This window comes from Falco punctatus (assembly GCF_963210335.1).
Source record: "Falco punctatus genome assembly, chromosome: 8".
In the NCBI taxonomy this organism is placed as follows: domain Eukaryota; kingdom Metazoa; phylum Chordata; class Aves; order Falconiformes; family Falconidae; genus Falco; species Falco punctatus.
This window is the reverse complement of record NC_137588.1, coordinates 64,566,324-64,585,747: the sequence shown is the minus strand read 5'-3', so window position 1 is coordinate 64,585,747 and position 19,424 is coordinate 64,566,324. Positions and strand designations below refer to the sequence as shown.

At 46.3% G+C, this 19,424-nt stretch overlaps 1 protein-coding gene across 20 annotated transcripts in view; it reads right to left on the bottom strand.

Annotated features, from left to right (window-relative positions):
- Positions 1–19,424, bottom strand: part of PRELID2 (PRELI domain containing 2) — a 108,652-nt gene that overhangs the window by 76,936 nt on the left and 12,292 nt on the right. For 14 of the 20 annotated variants that reach the window (XR_013930232.1, XR_013930233.1, XR_013930234.1 and 11 more), the window contains one exon: positions 15,023–15,128. Coding sequence is in view for 16 of the 20 variants with exons in the window: in XM_080400659.1 (XP_080256785.1) it covers positions 15,023–15,128 (106 nt within the window). In the remaining 4 variants the exon portion in view is untranslated. The other 6 variants (XM_080400652.1, XM_080400655.1, XM_080400654.1 and 3 more) reach the window with 5 other exon arrangements.

The following is a 19,424-nucleotide window of genomic DNA, read 5'->3' as shown; positions in this document are numbered from 1 at the left end:
TGCTTCGCTGGGAGCCTGAGGGCTGTGTACTGGGGGCAACAGCACCAAATCCTCCCCCCGGACAAGCATGTCAGTGGGTAACCCCTAAACTATCTGTGACAAACAGCTGCCCCTTGTTGAACCAGCTGCAGGAGCTACAACCACACAAATACATAAAATTCTTGTGTAAACGAGATTCGTTAACATTTGATCAGTTTTCTGTGCATAAATATTTGCAGAAGCTCTTTATCTTCTTCCACAGAGCATCTTTCTCCCCAGATGCTCAGCCAGCCTGCTTTTTTTTCATGTTAACCAGGAAGAAAATGCTGTAGGCCTAAAAAACTACAAAAACCAACAAAGTGTAACAACATGAGAAGCGTTATTAGCACTGCACACACACGGGGCAATGCCTCGTTACGGGCACCCTGCGCTCTGCCCAGCTAGGAAGGACAGGTTTCACATGAGACCCCCTGTTACAGCTCCATTTGGCCCAAAGAAATAAGCAGTCAGGTCATTAAACCGTTCGTTTGTTCCAGGGCTCCCAGCAAACATGAGGCTTCAAAGCTGCAACATGCAGCCATGTTGCTGGGAATTATGTTGGGAATAGGCAGGAATTCTGGAAAAGTGCCATTTTTGAGGGCAAAACCTGGGGAACATGTAGACCTCCCCCGGCTTGTCCGGTGCTCTGCTTGCCGACGGAGGCAGTGGGGCTGGTGGTGCGGCCCCACGCACACCACGGGTGCTGGGGGTGTCTCAGGATGGAGCAGGGTGCCGTGCCGAGCTCCTGCCTGCCCATCCCCCACCTCAAAGCCCTTTTCTGTTGGCCAACAGCAAGAAAAGAAGAGTTAGCATTGGGTCAGATGATCAAAATTGGCCTTTTGCCCCCTGTGATGCACAAGGGTAGCAGGGAGCTGATAGCCTCGTATAGAGCAATGTAAGGATAACGCTGCTTTTAACCATGAAAGAGCTTAATGCCATGTGTCCTCAAGGGATGCTCCTGGTGCCAGCTGAAACTGCCCCGGGGTGGGACCCCAACTGCACTGCCAGAGACCCATGCTCTGGCACACCGGTACCTGCGGGCATCCCGCTGCTCACAGGCATCACGGAGAGCATAAGGAGCCCAAACAGAAAAAAACCCAAAGTTACATAAAGATATAAATCAGGAGGAGTGTTTTTCTCTTTTTTCTTCAACTTTTTTTTTCTTCAGCTTTTAAAAGGAAAAAACATGAAAAAAACTTTTCTATACAAGTACGTTTTGTTCGATGCCCTGTTTTTGTAAGATGACGCCACAATAGAACTGAGTCATCTCACGCCATTATACCATCATTTGATCTGGTTTTCCTAATATTCCCCCCGATCTGTTCCATCCCTGCAGGACAAATTCCCACCCTGAGAATGAAGGACAGAAAGAAGTGCAATAGGTACAGATTATTGTAATATAAACTGAAAGTTCATCTTGTTATTTAAATGCAGGAGCCAGCAATGGGATGAAATCGTCAGAAGAAGGATGCAGTTGTGCGATGGCTGAGCTCAGGCTGGAGGCAGCAGCAGCCCTGGAACCACTGATGCGCTGTGTTTCAAATCCAGGGTGAGGAACCCCCAGGGCAGCCCAGGGCAGGGGATGCCCAGGGAGCTCAACAGCCCCCAGCGTGGGGGTCCTGTGGTGGGACCCACCTCCACCACAGCCGCTCCTGTTCAGTTCTGTCCCTGGAGAACCAGGCAGCAGGATTGCTCCAGAGACATTTTTGCAGCTGGGAGGTGAAGTGCTGCTGCACTGCTGACTTGCTGGGTCAGTGCGAGGGGAGACATGAGTGGGGCAGCCGCAGCCCCTGCGGGAATGTGTCCCCAGGCTGGCTGGTGTCAGCACACTGGGGAGGGCTGCAGACCAGGGACAGGCCAGCAGGGTTTGCAAAGAGTTCAAAAAGAATGCCTCTACTCCAGGCCATCGATCTGTTTAATATCTAAGGCTAAAAACATGCCTTGGCCATGACTTCTAAGTACCACCAGACGGCATCTGGTGAGGATGAGCCTTCCAGGCTACGTGCAAAGGTCTGACAGGAGCAGGGATCTGAAAGGGAAGGTGAAGTGCTCCCAGCAGCAAGGGGACTGGAGCACCAGGGTGAGTGGGGTGCTTTCCTCATCACCAGATGCTTTATATCACATACTTTTCTCTAAAATATATTCTCCAGCCCAGCCTGACCATGCAGCAGGAACTCACACAGGGAGATGCTCAGCCCATGGTACCCAGCAGGTCTGACCTGATGCTCCCACATGCTCTGCTCCCTTGGTTGTGGCCGCTGCAACACCCAGACCTGGGGACAAGTGAAATGCTTTTTTCAGGACTAGGAAAATGAGATCTTTGGCTTTTTTTGCTTGTTTGATTGCTTTTGGTTTTTAATATATGTCATGGGCCTGGCAAGCCTCGCTTCTTTGCATTTACACTGCTCTGGCAATTCTACCTCCAAATACACCAGTTTGCTTTTTCTCCTGCTACCGAAGCCAATGCTCCCTGGATCCCCAGGTCCCTCCTGAGCCTCTGCCAGCAGTAACACTGCACCCAGACGGTGCAGAGCTGCCCGAGGCGGACAGATGGACAGTGTGACACTGCGCTGGGGGTACCAGCCCAGACCAATTCACTTTGCTCGTGCCCTGCAGCAATATTCACTCCTGCATCCCTGGGAATCTGTTTATTATCCTGTCATGGAGCACAACCAGCACCATCCTTCCAGCTGTCCAGGCTCCCAGCAGTGAAGCCAAGATGCGCTGGTTAAGCATCCCTGCCTCCGAAGCAAGGAAATAGATTTGTCCTTTCTGTTCTCTTCAATTTTCGAAGCAAACAATTCATCCCCGCTGCTGTGCCAGTCACCTTGGGGTGTCTATTAAATCTCCCAGTAACTTGAGGGAGGACTGCAAAGGCGGCAGCAGGGTTTTCTGCAGCCTGCAGCGTTAGTCAGCTCCACGTGTCACACGCTCACCCAAAGAGACAAGGATCACCCTCCGCCTCGGCAGGTTAAAAGCTTTTCCATTAGCAACTTCGTTGGATGCATTTTGTGAAAAGATAAAGCACTATGAGAAAATAGAGGCTTGTCATTTACATCTGCAAATAATTCAGGGCTGATAATGAGAACAAATCAATCAAGACAGAGCAATTGGATTGCAAGGTCTTTCCGAGCGGTATCAATGGGAAAAACATACAGAACTCTGGCACTTTAACGCTCTCTCTGCATCGTTTGCAAGAGACCAAGACTGCCAAAGGGAGTCCAGTCTGCTCCTCTGGCTTGAGACTTGCTGATGTCTAAAACAAATGAGAATCGAAGCAGAAATAAGAGAAAAATAGGCGTGAGGGAATTCTGCAGACAAAATGGAGAAACTGCCACCAAAACAGAAAGTTTGTGCCCAGAGCCCGAGCCCGTGCATCGCAGGCACACCTCTGCTGGCAGGCGGGAGGGCAGCTGCCCGCCCCGGCCTGAGCAAGGGGCACCGGGGCAGAAACCAAACAAGGGCTGACAGAGGAGCTGCAGCAGCTCTTGTGGGGATGGGAGCCTGAAAGCACGAGGGCACCTTTGCTGTGCCGAGCAGGTGGCAAGGGGCTGCCAGGGCACAGGCCAGCATTGGCCGTTTGCCTGCCAAGGCACAGGGGGAGCATTGCTGAGCCCCCCGGTCTCTGGGGCTTGGTTGGAAACAGAACCCCACAACTAAATCTCTGCAGCTTTATCGATGCTTTCAAGTACCTGCTTCCCAGCCAAGGAACTGCCATCCCAGCGAGGAGATGAGGATGCTCCGCAGAGCCTGGCTCCTGAGAGCCAGCACCACCACAGCCCCCAGCGGGCTCCCACACGCTGCCCTCCCATACTGAAAACCAGCCCGTGCTGCCAGAAACCCAGCTGCAGCCTTCGGGCACGTACACCCCGCCAACCCTGTCTGCGCAGCGGGCAGGGGCACCAGGCGAGGAGGGCGATTCCCTGTCCCCCGTGCAGGCACTTGGAGCGCCCGGGCGGGGGGCAGTGCGCGCACGGGGCTGACCCTTGGTGGCAGGCAGCAGCTCTGTGCCTGCAAACATGCCTGCGAAGAACAAAATGTGATTCCTGCACAAAGCAGAGCGGGCTCCTGACATTTGGAACACATGATGAGTGCCTGGCAGTTAAAAAAAAACAACAAAAAAACCCAGTGGAAATGTACCGTCTCTTCCCCCAAAGGCGGTGTTAGTGACCTAAGATTACAGCAGTATCACTTCAAATGACAGGAACATTTACAACACTTTCTGTTTACAAGGCAACACCAAATGTGGCAATTTTTTTCAATGCTCTGCTCTGAACTGCATCCTGCCTCCTGACAGCAATGTTCCTTTTCACAATCCTTTCCTAATTGATCTTGGGAGCAAATTAAATTATTTTCTCTTTGAAAGGATCCAATCATGGGTATTCTTTAATTCCTTTGAAAATAGAATGTAACTTTTTTTTTTTAAAGGCAAATACTATCCACCAAGTATTCAGCACTTTAAAAACTTGATTTCTAAAGAGTACAAAAGATCAGTGCCATTCTGCCAAGCCCGTTTATCTGGGCGCTTTGTTTCTTCAGCTAATGCAAACTAAAGCATAATGGCATCAGATGGATTTACTGTTCTGCGTTTAATTGGCCTCTTGTCTGCACCTGGCTCTTGCCTGCCAGTGTCGGCTGGTTTAGGCTCTCAGCCAAACCAGGTTTCCAGCCAGTAGCTAAGGCGAGCTGTTTATTCACTGGAGAAAAAAAAAAAAAACCAAACAAAAAAACCTAACCAAAAACAAAACAAAACAAAACAAAGCTTCAGTCAGATTCAGCACAAAGTTTTTGACTGCATAAACAACCATGAGGCAAGATACTAAGAAACAGGAAATGAGCATAAAAGGTGCTTTTTAAAAAAAAATAGGAGCCTGAAGGCAGGTGACTGCCTGCCCGTGCAGTGTCCTGGACCAAGCAGGAGATGCACCGGGCGCGGTCCCGAGCTCGGGGGCACAGGAGGGTCTGACCCCCAGCTCTTGGGTGCACTGTGACAGCCCGGGCACCTGGGCATCCTGCTGCCCTCCCGTGCGTGTGCTGCTTGTACAGACCATGGACCGCAGTGCCGCACCGCATCGCACCCCTCCCGCTGCCCTTCCTGCCCGCCCCACTCTCGGGTGATGCTGCTGCTGCACTCACCCCCCCCCCCCATGCTCCCCTTACCAAATCCTTTGCTTTTCTCAAGTTTTGCCTCTGCTAAGCAGGATTCCCTAGAAAAGCTTTAATGACCTGTCACCTTTCACATCCCTCTGTGGTTCAGAATGTTGTTCGGCTGCAGAGCAGGGGAGGGTGGGCTCCTCAGCTGGAACCAAGAGTTCACCCAGGAAAACATCCCTCGAGCCGCAGACCAGTGGCCATGCCCGGCATGAGCATCATTATTTCCAGCTGCAAAGGTAACTAGAAATGGAGTTTTCCCCAAGGCCCTGTTATCCCTCCAAATAAGGCAATGGATTAATATTAAAGCAAATTAAGTGCTCTAAATCTTGCCACTTTTACTGAAATGTTTGTCCTATTAGTGAGACAGAAATGAAACAGAATACAGCAAAAAAAAACCCACAGACTTGAAAGCTGGAAATAGAGTTGAAAACGATGGGTTTAGATCATGGGAAAACTATCGTGCATTGAATTTGTGTCCTCAGAGCTGTCAGCTCATCAGCATGGAAACAAACACCAGGTCTGGGGAAGGCAAACTTTCCAGATGTGCTTGACTTCGGGCAGCAGCACTCCTGCAGCACCAGCGAGGCTGGGCCCTGGCAGTGGCAGCAGTGCCCGACCCGCGCACAGCACGTCCTGCCATCACCGCGTCAGATGCTGCGGCCACACGGACCCCCAGCCCCCACGCACATTCCTCCCTCCTGCTCCGGCTTTACTCCCTGCTCCTCTGCTACTCAGTCCGATGCATGATCCAGCCTCATTTCTTATAGAGTGATTTTGTGTAAAGCTTTTGCCTCCAGACCTTCGGTTCCTCTCGGCTCCAGATTCCCAGCGCTCCCCCTCGGACCCTCTGTCGTCCCATTCTGCCCCTCCCCAGGGAGCTGCCAGTTCCAGGGCTGCACCCAGCCCTCCCTCCCTACCACCCTGCTCCCCCCAAGGTGCCCGGGTTTCAGATTTAAAAACAACCAAAGCCACCCATTAAATCCTGACACTGGGTTGATTGTAGGTAGGTATTTACAGCAGAAGTCTGCTCCTAGCACAGTTATTTTTCATGGAGCCAAATGTTTCATCCCCTGCTCATCAGACGTGTGCCATGGTTCCGGGGGAGCAGAGCTGTGCCTATGTCACGGCAAGGAAGGGTTCAGAAGCTCACGGGCTTCTCTCCGCATTTGTGCTGACCCAACCCCAGCCAGGAACGTTCGAAACGACCATGCGTATTTAAAGAGAAACAAGGACTTCTCAGCCGCTGGAGCAGGGAAGCAGGCAGCTGACAGAAAATGCAGCACAGGATCAAGAGGCAGCTTTGAACATGGGAGAGCTCATTCCCGAGAACAGAGCAGCCCTCCAGCAGAGACTTGCAGGCAAATTCAAGCTGCTCATGTGCCGCTGCGGCAGGGAGCACGGGGACACCTTTGATCAGCCAGTGACTTAAGCTCCAACATGGGACACAGCACTGGAAGACCCTCAAAGCAAAAGCTGCAGGTGGCTGCTGGTTTGCAGCCAGAGCGGGACGGCTCCCCGGCCCTGGGGCTGTTCTCCAGCGGGCCAGGGCAGACCTGGGTCCTGGGGACGAGCAGAGACAGTCAGTTTTTCACTCATGTTAAGGACGGGGGTTTCCTGGAACCCTTCATATTCCATCAGCCTGTCAGTTTCCCAAGACAGACGAGAACCTTGTGCCCAACCAGCCCACCCGCTCCCTGCACTCCGACAGCCCCCCGTATTGGAGGGTGATTCTGCTAAGCCATTCAGGGACCCCCGCTGACAGCATCACTGAGTCACATCCCTTACAATAACTACTCAAATCTCTGGAGATTTATACAAAATGAACTTCAGCTGAAGATTTTTGTTATACAAAATGCAAGTTTGTGACAGACTAAGGTTTGAAGATTGCCGGTGATAACACACTGACTGCAAAGCAAGCTTAAAATAACACACCTAGTAACAGCTAGCATGAGTTCGCCACAGAATAAAGTTCTAAACCAGCAGGCGTCCCTACGGGGAAGAATACGGGTTCAGCCCATCAACTGATCCCAGAAGTTACAGTGGAGCCTTCCCTAACTTCTCCCCTCATTTGCTCACTTTTCATACTTTATAGTACAATCCCAGAACCCTGACCATGTGCCCTGGCCTCACAAAGAGCACCCCGCTTCCCAGAAGAAGCCTCAACCCTTCTCTTTCTGGCACCCAGCAGATGGGCAACACAGGCTTCAAAGAAGAGACTGGATTGTATTTGACTTCCATTATTCACAAACTACTTCTGCTTTGGGGGTGGGGGAGGAGGCAAATGCTTCCTCTGTCCTAATTCCAGAATCCAGACTGATGCGAGAAGAAAAATGCTAGTCCTAAAATTGTACACAGCAGCTCAAACAGAAGAAATTTGATTATTTCCTCAGGCACACAAAGTAGCAACTCAATAAAAATAAATATGCTAATGAATATATTTAGTCTTGGCCATTACATTTCATAAATATTTACTGTTCAGTATTCAGAGTCCAAATTTGCAAGAATCGTTTAACAACCAAAATAAGATGAAGTATTTTGTTCCACCGTGCCAGTATGGAATACAGTCATTTCCTAAGGACTGTGTTGCGGCTCTTCCACCACAAAGTATGGGCCATCATCTCCCACAGCATAAACCTGTAGCACCACCCACGGAAGCAAAGGTTCGTGGATTTCACTGCTGGAGAGCCGGTGGTGGCCACAGGCTGTGGCTGGGCTGTTCAGCAGTATGCTTGTTTAGCTTCAGAACAGGATGCTTGAGACCAATAAATATTAGAAATAAGCAGGACCACAGCACTTAGGCATAGTATGAGGAAGAGTCCACTGAGAGTTTACGTGACTGTTACGTGAGAGTTTCAGGAAATAAAGCACAACCCACCCTGAAAAATGCAGAACCCATTGTTTTCCTTTAGGGCAATCAAATGCCTGGTTTAAATCTTCACAAAGAACACACGCAGGCTTTCATGGGGCTATTTGTAAAGTGTGGTATTACCCTAACACAGTAAAGGGGATCAAAGACAGGTTGTGCTTATCTGAATTTTAAATGAAAGGTTTAAAATAAAACCATCCTGATGCGGTGTGTGTAACAGAAGGAAGAGAAGCGTATGAGAGATGCTCTTTGTCAAGATCTTTTGCGCTTGATCAATTCCCCTCCAGGTTTCTTCTTCTTCTACTCAGAAGCAATACGAGAGAAATACTTTTAGAAAGAATTCAAATATATGCAAAACTTGTATTAAGGCATATCTTTACAGCAGAAAATAATCATGCTGGCAGGAGTATAATAACCAAATACTTCCAACACTGCCATCAGAACTGAAGTAATGCGTGACTCAAGCGGGGAACAGTAACCCTACTCGGCTGCTACCACTCAGCTTCATTTCTGTAGAAGGAATTAAGCTGTGAAATAAAGGTGTGCTTGCGCCTCCCTTGATAAGGCACAAAGCAACTGGTTGACTAGGCAAGGGTGTCTTCAGAGCAACAAGGGCTATTTTTGTTTTGTTGCTCTATGTTCCCTTACCAAATTCTCAGTCTCTAGAGATTATAGCACCGATTCACAGGAAGATGCTGTTTCCAAGCTTACAGTTGATCCTCCATGACTTTCATTATCAATGTTCCCTTAAGCAGCACGATTCCTTAATCTTTTGTAAAACATTTGCAGTCTGTGGTGGTCTTTTCTTCCAGCTGTGTATATTAAACGCTCTTTCCTCAATAAAAATGGTACCAGTAAAGTTCAGGCAATGGACCTGGAATTCCCATGGCAATGAAGATATGTGGTTCCGAGGAAACTCTATGCAAATACATTTTCTCCTGCAAAAGCAGAGAAAATAGCTTTTAGAAGAAATTTATTAGGAGGTAATCAATAGTCATTTCCTCTTGTTCTAACACTAATTTAAGAGTCGACCAATTCTTCTCTCCACAGATAACCCCTGAAGATACTACTTTTCAGTAAAGATTCTTAGATAGAACCAACATCTTATTTTACTAAGGCTATTACACTAATGGTAAATTAACAAAGACCAGAGGATGAAGTACAGGACGCGTAAGTAATTTTCATCAACATACTATTCAGTAACTCTGGAATAGTATTGAGCCTAATGCTGCAGTAGATCATTACTTTTCTCGAAAATTCCTCAAAAATTGCATGCTATTTATAATGGACAAAACCCCCACATTTATTTGTAGAACTACAAGGAGCACAATGTGCAATAGGTATCACAAACTCTCAACAATTTTTACAATCTGAAGATGCATGTTGCACTTACAGCTGCTCACTAAGAGCACGATCACCTACACTGCTCCTGAAGAAGTGTCTCCATTATTTTAATACCCTGGAAAAAAAAGCAAAAAAATGCCAGTTTTGCACACAACTTAAGTATTTCATACATTAGAAAGGGCATCCCACAACATACCATTAAGCCTTAAAAGAAATTGCGTATTATGGTCCTGCACAAACTCAGTGCGGTTCTCCCCTCTGCCTGGGAAGCACAAGGAACATTACAGCAGAGGCTGCTCAGGGGAACCTAGAAAGGACCAAGGACCCTTAGCAGCTTGCAAGCTCTTCCAGGCCAAGACTGCACTTGATCAGGTCACACATTTCATTCCGGTTCTGTCACTGCTTCGCTTGCACCAAGCCACTACTCATCCCTGCACCTTGGTATATCCCTCTTTAAAATAGAAATACCATCACTCACGTTCTTTGCATGCAAGCAATTGGGAGCGTGAGTATGAAAGCGCCCCATAAAAGCCCCATGATTATTTCTATAATGAAGGAATTCATGTTGGAATGAAGTAAAAAATGCCATCAGAGGACCAAGAAGGTGAATACTTCTTTCTCCAGGACTGATCTATGAAGGAAGGAGGAATTTCTAAACAATGAACTATTAATCAAAGCAAAATGCAGGTTGAATCTAGGGGGTTTGTTTGGCAGGGGGTTTGCTGCAGACAAGCAGCTCACCAGCCTGCAACCTGGGTGCTCACCAACCAGCAACGGCTGCATGGGTGCAAACCACGGAACTACCTACAGCAGGGCAGCCATCCAAAAACTGGGGGGAAGCTTTCAACCAAGTGCTTTTCCCACGTCAGGGCTACAGCCTGCTCCGCAGCCAGATGCTTTACTATTCTGCAATTAATTTAGGTTCAAGGTTCAGTACAAAGTGAGAGAGAAGCAGCTTCCTATTTGGCAAAAAGCAAAACCCACTCACTCACTCTAGGTAAGAAAATGCACAACATCCCCCCCTCGCCCACTTTTTGGCTCTGTCTGTGTACTGAAACTGTAGTGATTTGCCAACCCTGCCTCTAATGTTTGGTGAGATCATGTGGACTGAAGCAAGCTCTGAGCTTAGCTATAACCTGTGTGGGGCTAAGGTTTACCCTAGTAGGCTCTCTGTTTGTCAAGATAAAAGAAAAAGGATTTCTCTGTTTGAGTCACTGTGAGAGGAGGTAAAAAAAGGCAACGTTAACAAATAGGTCAAGAGAATTTCTCTTCACATCTCTACAAAACCAAAATGGACGAGGTATTTTATACCTATAAAAAACAGTTCATCTTCCATGTCTATTCTTTGTAGAAGGCAATAAGCTGGCTACCTTAGTCTATCAGCCTAAATTGGACATGCCACTGTTTACAGAACGAAGCACTAATCGCCATAAGTGAAGACTCGGAGGTTTGCCTAGGGAATTTAAAAATGTTACTTATTGAATCAATTATGTTCACAGTGTGACAACTGCTTTTTCTTTTATTTCTCCTCATAGCGCTGCAGACTTTTAGGCAATATGGTGTTGAGGAAGAAAAGGGGACTGAGAGGGGACTCAATTAAATGAATAAAATATGAAAGGGCAGGCACAAGTCATTACCCAGTATCTTTTCAGCTAGGAACAACTAAATCAAAGCCTAATCAATATATTCCTTTCAACTAAAGTTCAAACACTTAAGTCTCAGCCCCAGGAGATCGAGCTTAAAGGAGCTAAATTTACACTGCTTAGAGTGCAATGATGCACTTGAAATGCAGAACAAACATTGCCTACTCACTGCACTCTGCACCTCTACAGCTGCAGCTTAAAAGCTTCTCTGATGGACAAGACACAGAATAGTTTTATTTTCAGAGGTGGAAGTGCTCTGCTAGTGTAAGAGCTCTCCTGCCATAAAGTGTCTACATACAGCCCTTATCAGTGCAATACCCCAAGGCACTGGAAGGGACGGGAGCCCAGCAGATCCCAGTCCAGCAACAGCTATGGGCAACTCCTCCAGCAAGTGCCACTTTGTCCCCACAGCCAGTACGTGGAAACCACACCGACCCAGCAGTGGGGTGACAGGGCAATGAGGGAAATGAGAAATGGCAGTCTAAGGACTTTCCAGCACTACAGACTTGTTGAGCAGCCTACATTTGCATCTGGAGTAGCTGCCAGGAGCCAGACTGGACTGCCAGCTGACAGGGACAGTCAGAACATATCACATCCGTAGCAACTCCACAGCTTTACCAAACACTGTAAGTTTTAAAGAAGAGGTTAAGTGATGTACAGGAAAAAGATAAATGGCCTGTTTGAATGTGATGAAGGCAATGCCTATTGCAGTGCACACCCCATTTCTGTTGCCAGCACAAAAGCGGGGTAGCATTTTAACAGACTAGCAGAAGACTTTATGCTGTCTCTGAAAAGAGCACCTAAGACCTTTCAATCTTTTTCTTACCACGACAAAACATTTTTCAGTTAAATATTTGTTATTTGAGCTCAGTGCCACCATTTAACAAACACTACATCGTGGCTTTTAACTTCCATCTCCTTATATATTCAAGTTAAGCAAAAAAATAAGAAACCAACATGTGAAAATGACAGAAACGTTGCAACATTTAAGAGGCAACAATAAAACACCTACCAACATAACAAAAGTTTCCCGCTACAAACGCTCCTTTATTGTGTGGCCTTAAAATCACTCATAACTTCGTCATCTGTACTGCTTCACACTGCCAGAGATCATTGTAACTTAGACAGGTACAAACTAATTAGGCCACTCTTTAAACAAATTTTAAAAACTCAAACACACAAAGGCTGACTTCAGGGGCTACCACTACCCCCTGGGCTGGAAACTTCTTGCAGACAAGGGAGCATCCTTTCACCTCTCTGAAGGAAGCCAGGCTCTCACCATCAGACCCAGCACAGGCTGCGCTGGTAGCTGGCATTTACCAGCATATCTGCTCAGACTTCTGAATTATTCAGGAGCAGAGTTTTATTGGCAATAATGTGAGCGCACATCATGCATTAATACCTTTTCTGAACAGGTAAGAAAAAAAATAACCATAAATGCTGTAATTTTTTCACTCAAATGCACTACAACTTCTATACAAACAAAAGCAGGGCAGAAAGATTTTCTCTCCTACATTTTTGTTCAGAGTTGGAATAAAGTAAGGGAAACATGACAAGTATGAGGAGCCATAAAATGTCACTGTCGTTCTGCTAGGCATTAAAAAAAACCCTACCCACAGAATAGGCTCATGTCTCAGTTACAAAAATAATGATTCAAAAGAGAAGTGCCTTTGGTATCCATGAATAGTAACTTTCCCTCTCTTTCTACAAAATAAAGATACTTAATATTGACTGCGTGAATACATGAGCATTATTGTTGTCAAACAGATTTTAATATCCATTCAGTATTTCCTCCTGCTCTTCATGTGGCTCATCCCCTACTCCATTTCCTCTGCCCCCTCACGTTGCTGTCTCCCACTGATTCCTTACTCCCTTATCTCATCTGAGCCTGTCCAAACAGATGGATGGAGGAGTGCACTGCTGTCAGGATAGAGGAGATAAAGCAGGAATCATGGTTTGGCTTTGAAAGTAACATCCTTACCTATTCCAACCAATTATACCAGGTGCAGAGCCTTTTTGGTCAGGCCATTAGGAATGATGGAGATCAGGTACTGGCAGTAGTAAATGGAAGCCTAGACAGCATTTATCAAGCATTGTCATACATGCAACATATACATTTTAAAACTTTAAATATTGTCTTTGTATTGCCATTTATTACATTTGGGTATAATGTGCCTCAGAACTACTCTTATGGCCGAGCCACCAAAGGAACCCTGTCTAAGAGCTTAGAAGAAATGAGATGCCTAGATACAGCTTCTGCCTTAGGGAGACAGATGTTTTGGAGGTGGGGGGAAAAACCAGGCAAGACCACACATTTATACCAGATCTGGTGCGCTTGTATTTTTCTTTGTCACAGTTCTGCAGACACAGCCAAAATTGCTAAAGGATTTCTAATGCAGCACTGTAGAGATACTGCGAGCTAGTCTGCTCTACCCGCTAGCTCCACGCTGCCACAAGCCAGCAAGATGTGTCCCATTGCTCACAGTCACTGCTTACATTAGCATAGCTCACGATTTCTGGGTTTTTTCTTTCAAAGCCTCAACAAAAGTATCTTACAGTTATCAAGAATAATCAAATATATTTCTACCTACAGCTCTTGGGACACAGGTTCCAAAATCAGGTTTTCAAGCACAAATGAGAGGTGGGGACTGTCAGCCCCTAGGCTGGCAGAGAGGAGACAGTCCCGAGGGACTGCGGGTGGGGTGCTGCCCAGGCTCCCACTGACTTCAGTGCAAGAAAAGGCAGGACACTGCTAAGGCCACTTCAAAACAAAACAAAACCAAAAAAGCCCCAAAACCAAAAACCCCACCTTCAAGAGTATTAACCTCTTGGTCCCTGTGAATAATTAAAGAATGGCCTAAGGTATGATCTGAACCGTGGACATCTAAGTTCATGTGAAAAACAAAATTTTTCAATTAGATAACTAAAAAATGATAAATAATGGTAAATCTAAATTCATTATAGTCTTGCAGTACATAAGATTCATGAGCGCAGCCATGAAAATGCCATGGCCATGTTTTCAGGCACATACACATGCTTTCATTCACCTGACACAAGATATAAACTGGAGGGAGGGAAAAAGAAAGAAAGAAAGAAAGAAACAAAAAAAAACGAAACAAAAAAAACCAAAACAAAAAGAAAAAAAAAAAAAAGAAAAAAGGCAAAACCCCTCTCAGTTTCTCATTAGAAAAGTTTAGTGAAATGTTCCTTCCTTCTCCTTCTTGCTCCCTTTTCAGCAGATGTAAATTTTAAACAGTCTGCACAGCACAACCTGAACCCCCAAATCTCTTCAAAGTATAAACTCGCAGAGAACAAGAATCCCACAAAACTTCATTTCCCAATGAACGAATGCTTCAGGAGACATGGCTCTTAAACCTAGTTTATCAATATGACATGACTCCCCGAAATGAAAAGCCTTTGAACACCACCTCCCTTGGGATGCTCTGCTGGATAGCTTTTATCCTCTTTCATAATTCTTACTGAAAGACAGAACTATTGAAGTATACAGAACTGCTACAGGGAGATTGACTGTGGCTATTGTAAATACATCAAGCTGCCAAAAAAAACCCCCTGACATTACTGGAGAAAAATGTGTGACATGATATAAATTCATGTTGACTACTTTTGACTATTTCAGTATAAAGGTGCTATAGAACGGCAAATTATTACTACAGTATTAGCTGGTACAATGAGGCATTAGGAAGAAGAACTGTTCCAGTGCCTGGGGGAAATCAGGAATAAGAATGAATTACAGAAACTGATACAGTCATATACGCCATGTTTTAAGATGTATCTGAAATAAAACTATTACCATAATAAAACTAAATCCATTTTTATTCTGCTTTTTCTCTGTAGACAAAATATCAAATATTCTTTCAACAATTAAAAGATACAAAGAATCCAGACTCAATTTAATTTTGAACCCAAGATGATCTGGTGATTCAAAAAAATACAGAATATAACTCAGAGAGGAAATTCAAGCAAAAAAATTACTTACCTTCTTCACAGCCTGTTTTAAAAATGATTGAGCGAAAGCTTCCAACACACAGTTGAGCAAACCTGCCCCCGTGACTGATATTTGGCCTTTTTGTGTGAAGTCTGTCCTAAGAAACAGGAACAGAACATCCTTTTATTTTTCTGTCTACTTAGTAAACACTAAGCGTATGTTAGAAAGTTAGTCTTTGATACCCAAGTACAGGATTAATCTCTTACATTCACACATTTTGTATGACAATCTCAAAGGCAAACACACAGCAGACCAGTGGCATAACAAGATGCTTGTGACAAGCATCTCCCGCCGCCAGCACTGCTGAAGGTCCAGCTGGACTCTGCTCCAGGGAGGACACAAGACACACGTTTACTGGAGAAACCCAAAGAGCAGCAACACAGAGAGGTCTGAAGGAGACACAACAGCTGTCCCCAGAATCATGAAAGCCAACGGCAGACACAGGAAAATACACCTCTACAATTTTATAGAGTCCTCAGGACATCATTCCACCCAAGCACAGGTGGTGATACCAGTGAGGAGAGGACCCCCCAGTCCCATCCCGGCAGCACGCAGGCGAACCCACCATCACTGATGCCCTCGGTGTGCCACTAACATCTTTAATTTCTGTCAATGCAATTCAGTAAAAATGCAGACACATGGAGTTGCAGTGAAGGAGCAGGAGAACATGAGAAGTTTGCCCCAACCACAGAATGGATGTCAGCACTAAAAATCCACCACTGAACTCAGCGGCTTTGGTTGGAATTTATTTATTCATTTTGCAGTTTCACCATTGAGCCTCTTTCTTTTTAGTCCCCTACAAGGAAAATATTGATCTCTAATTGATTTCCGTAGCACGCAGCTAGCAATGCCGCATCATTACAACACAGTCACAGGGAGAAGTCTATTAATGAGATCCAGCTACTAAATTATTGACTAGTTAAGTACAGCAAATTTGGTCTAATTGTTTTCATGATGGGGGTTTAATTAAAGTGTCTTTAGTATAAAAAATCTAGCAATATTCTTGCTCCAATAGTGTCAGGGAGAGTTTCCAAAGCCTGCATGGCTTTCAAAATTAAATTAAAAGTTACATCCAACGCAAGGCTCTTCAAAAGAGGGAGCTTTTGTACGGAAGATCTTTTTAATTCCCATCTCTAGCTGACAAGCACTGCTCATGCATCACGTGCCTCTCTCCACGTCAGGGAGGCATCTCACCCTGCGCCCACCGCACTGCGAGAGACTGTGGCTCCCTTGGGCTCTCTGAAATGAGGGAAAGTGCTGGGCAATAAAGGGAATCTGATGGCAATTGAGGGATATAACATGAAAAAGCAACAAAATGCTCCTGGCAGGGAGGGGGAAAGCAGTCAAACCAAAACACGCAGGGATGGCAAACAGCACCAGAGACAAAATTCAAGCTACACAGGGATTCTCCACTGTGGAAAACCAGATATAATGTGTCCCGACACATGGAAATTTGCCAGTACACAACTTCAGCATAAATCCAGGCAGCTACAAGGGAGTTTTGCCACTGACTTTCCCTTTCAGTTTGGCACTGTGCACCAGACAACTCTTCCCAGAGCCCTCCCCGTCAATACGGACACTGCCCATCTCAGCTGGGTGGGAAGCAAGCTCATACCTAATTTAGGTAACACACACTTTTAGGGTAAGTGCAAATGAATCACTCTAGGAATTTCCCTAACGCAAACACATATGCGTGCAAGCAGAGGGGAACAGCCGACAAGATTCAGACGGGTTTGATATACCAGCAGTGAAAGCCGTGAGCCCCAGAGCCCTCTGGAGCTGCATTGCGGGGCAGTGCTGGCGAACACTGGGCAGTGCCAGCAAACCAGCCCCCAACCCTCTGCAGGCAAACACTGCTCAGGGCTGGACCTGCCCTACCTGCGGCACAGCCTCGCCTGCAGGGACTAACTGGCTTTCTTTGGACTTCAGGCATCAAAAGGAGATGCTTGTCTGTAACAGCAATTAAATCACAGAAACCAAATAAAGAGTGTCACAAAGAAGTTCAGCCAAGAGGGTAACAGGTGCTTTCTGGCCTCTGAATATCCGGATATGCCCCATCGTGCCTTTTTCAATGGTTTATAATTTATTTACAGTAATGTCTGTTTGCTACTAGATCTTTTCAGACTTTTATATACTCTTACTTGGAAGCACCCACAATAATTCACTTTGCAAGAATATGCAGCACTTGGCATCACTGCATTCACATTTATCTAGAACAAAATAACCACCTGATGCTAAAAGGAAGAACTGTTTGGGACTAAGCAAGCATCACTTCAATTGCCCCAGTTCTATTAGGGACACCAGGAATGTCACAGTCTCCCTTCCCTGACTTGCAGCTCTCTAGCTGAAAATAATAAATGATGTAACTGCCAATCTCAAACTGGGTGAACTAATTCACGTCCTCTGGAAGAGGTTCTCCTAGGCGCCTAGGGACTGGATTCATAGTTTGATTTTCTACAGCATATTGGTCTACAAAGTAGCTGAGCTGAAGTCAGCACAGACAGTTGTAACTTCATCTGACAAGGGCAGAAATATTCTAGATTCCCATCAACATCATCCCACCACAGGTGGGACCAGGCTGCAGCTCTCCAAAGCAGCAGCTCCGTAATCAACCCCACTGCAAGAGACCTCCTTGCAGAGGCACAGATCAGGGCAGTGGGTGCCATGGCTGTAACGCACCCAGGGAACACCCACAAAGCAGCCTGCAGCCAGCACCCCAACAACCCCCCAAGCCACCAGCTCCCTGCTGGGTTTGGAACAGGCAATGCCTGGCACAGAGCCCACCACACACCCTTCTAGCGACCTAAAGAGTTTCACAAGGTCGCTATTGAAATCTGCCCAGCAGTGCACAGTAGGGGAGAACAACAAGTTTCTCTCTGTACTCAGGCTACTATCACTCTCATAACACTGTTCTCTTTTTAGGGGCATAATATACAATTTTCCCACTAATCAGGATCACTTGAGTCTCCTCACTGTGTGTTTTCTTATTTCTCTCCACTACAACAGTATGCTGCTAATGTTATGCCCTTTGCGTAATTCCTTCGCCTATTAAAATGTAAATGTCACCGTATGTACACTACATGCAGCTGAAATTTCACACCCGTTTTGGCAGCCAGCATTTGTTAGATCCAATTACCTTCATAAGAACCCTGAAGAGGTGACCGTGGTGCGCACAGGCATGCCCAGGTATCCTTGAACCTACCCAGCCAGGGCAGCATGGCTGAGGGCTGCAGGCTCCTGCAGCCAAGTATTGCCGCTGCTGACACTGGCACCCACCGCACCTCCAGAGGCACCGGCAGCCCGGCAGGTGCTGCAAACCTGCGTGAGCGAACCTGCTGAGGCTGCCATCACACCCTGGCAGCCCAGGTACGCCTCTGCCTTCCCCATTGCCAGTGTGCTTCAAGGTAAGAGTGAGCAGTGGTGATGCCAAACTCGCACAACTCCCCTGCACAAGCCTGCAGGAGCAGACACAGCATGCTAAGGACAGCATCTCTCCTAAACTGGAACTGAAAAGCCTTGAAAATAGGGTGTGAGTGACCGACCAGCTGCAGTAAATCAGTTTCTACACCAACAGGACCAACATCTACAGCTGCAATGCAAGTCCGATGCAGAAGAAGCCTCAGTAAGGACAGAGGGTCCCAGCAAACTTTTGAAACAAAACATTTTAAAAAGCCAGAGGAACATGTCCTCAAACAGCAATGTCCCAGCATGGGGCTTTCAAAAATGCCTCAGCCACAAGGAATTTAATTTTATCTGAAGTTGGTGGGGTTCTTCCTTAACACCCTTAGAGCTTTCCAAAGTCACATGGACCTTGCTGGACATCCCTGCCACACTTCCCAGAGAACATCACAAGGCAAAAGTAACAACAAATTACAAGAGACACTAGAACAAAGTAAGAATTAATGGGGTTGACATCAGCTGGAAAGAAATCTTTTTTTAAAGACAGTCACATTATCACATACCTGCTCATTTCAATGCTATGGAAATTAGAAATTCCACTCTGATCCTGCTGTAAATGTGCATAAAGACATTTCTAGGCTCCACTCTGTACAAACACAAGTTTGTGCTCTCCCAGGCAAAGTCCCTCAGCAGCTCACATCTCTGGGTCACAGCGGGCCAAACACCAGAGAAAGAAAATTGTTTGGGAACAAGTATGTTCCATGCCAATGGTGGGCAAGCAGGAGGGAGCTGATAATTTTTAAACTGCTGTCCAAGCATCTGTTGGTAGATGCAAGAGCAAAACGAACACTCTGGCTACACCTGCTGTGCAGGAACAGCAGGGCAGCCTTCTGTAACTGCAAAGCAGCACATAGAAAATTAATTTCCAGCGATTATTTGTGCTCTGGCCAGAGCCTAAGCTTACGTCTGAACAAGCCAGAGGAAAGCTACAGGA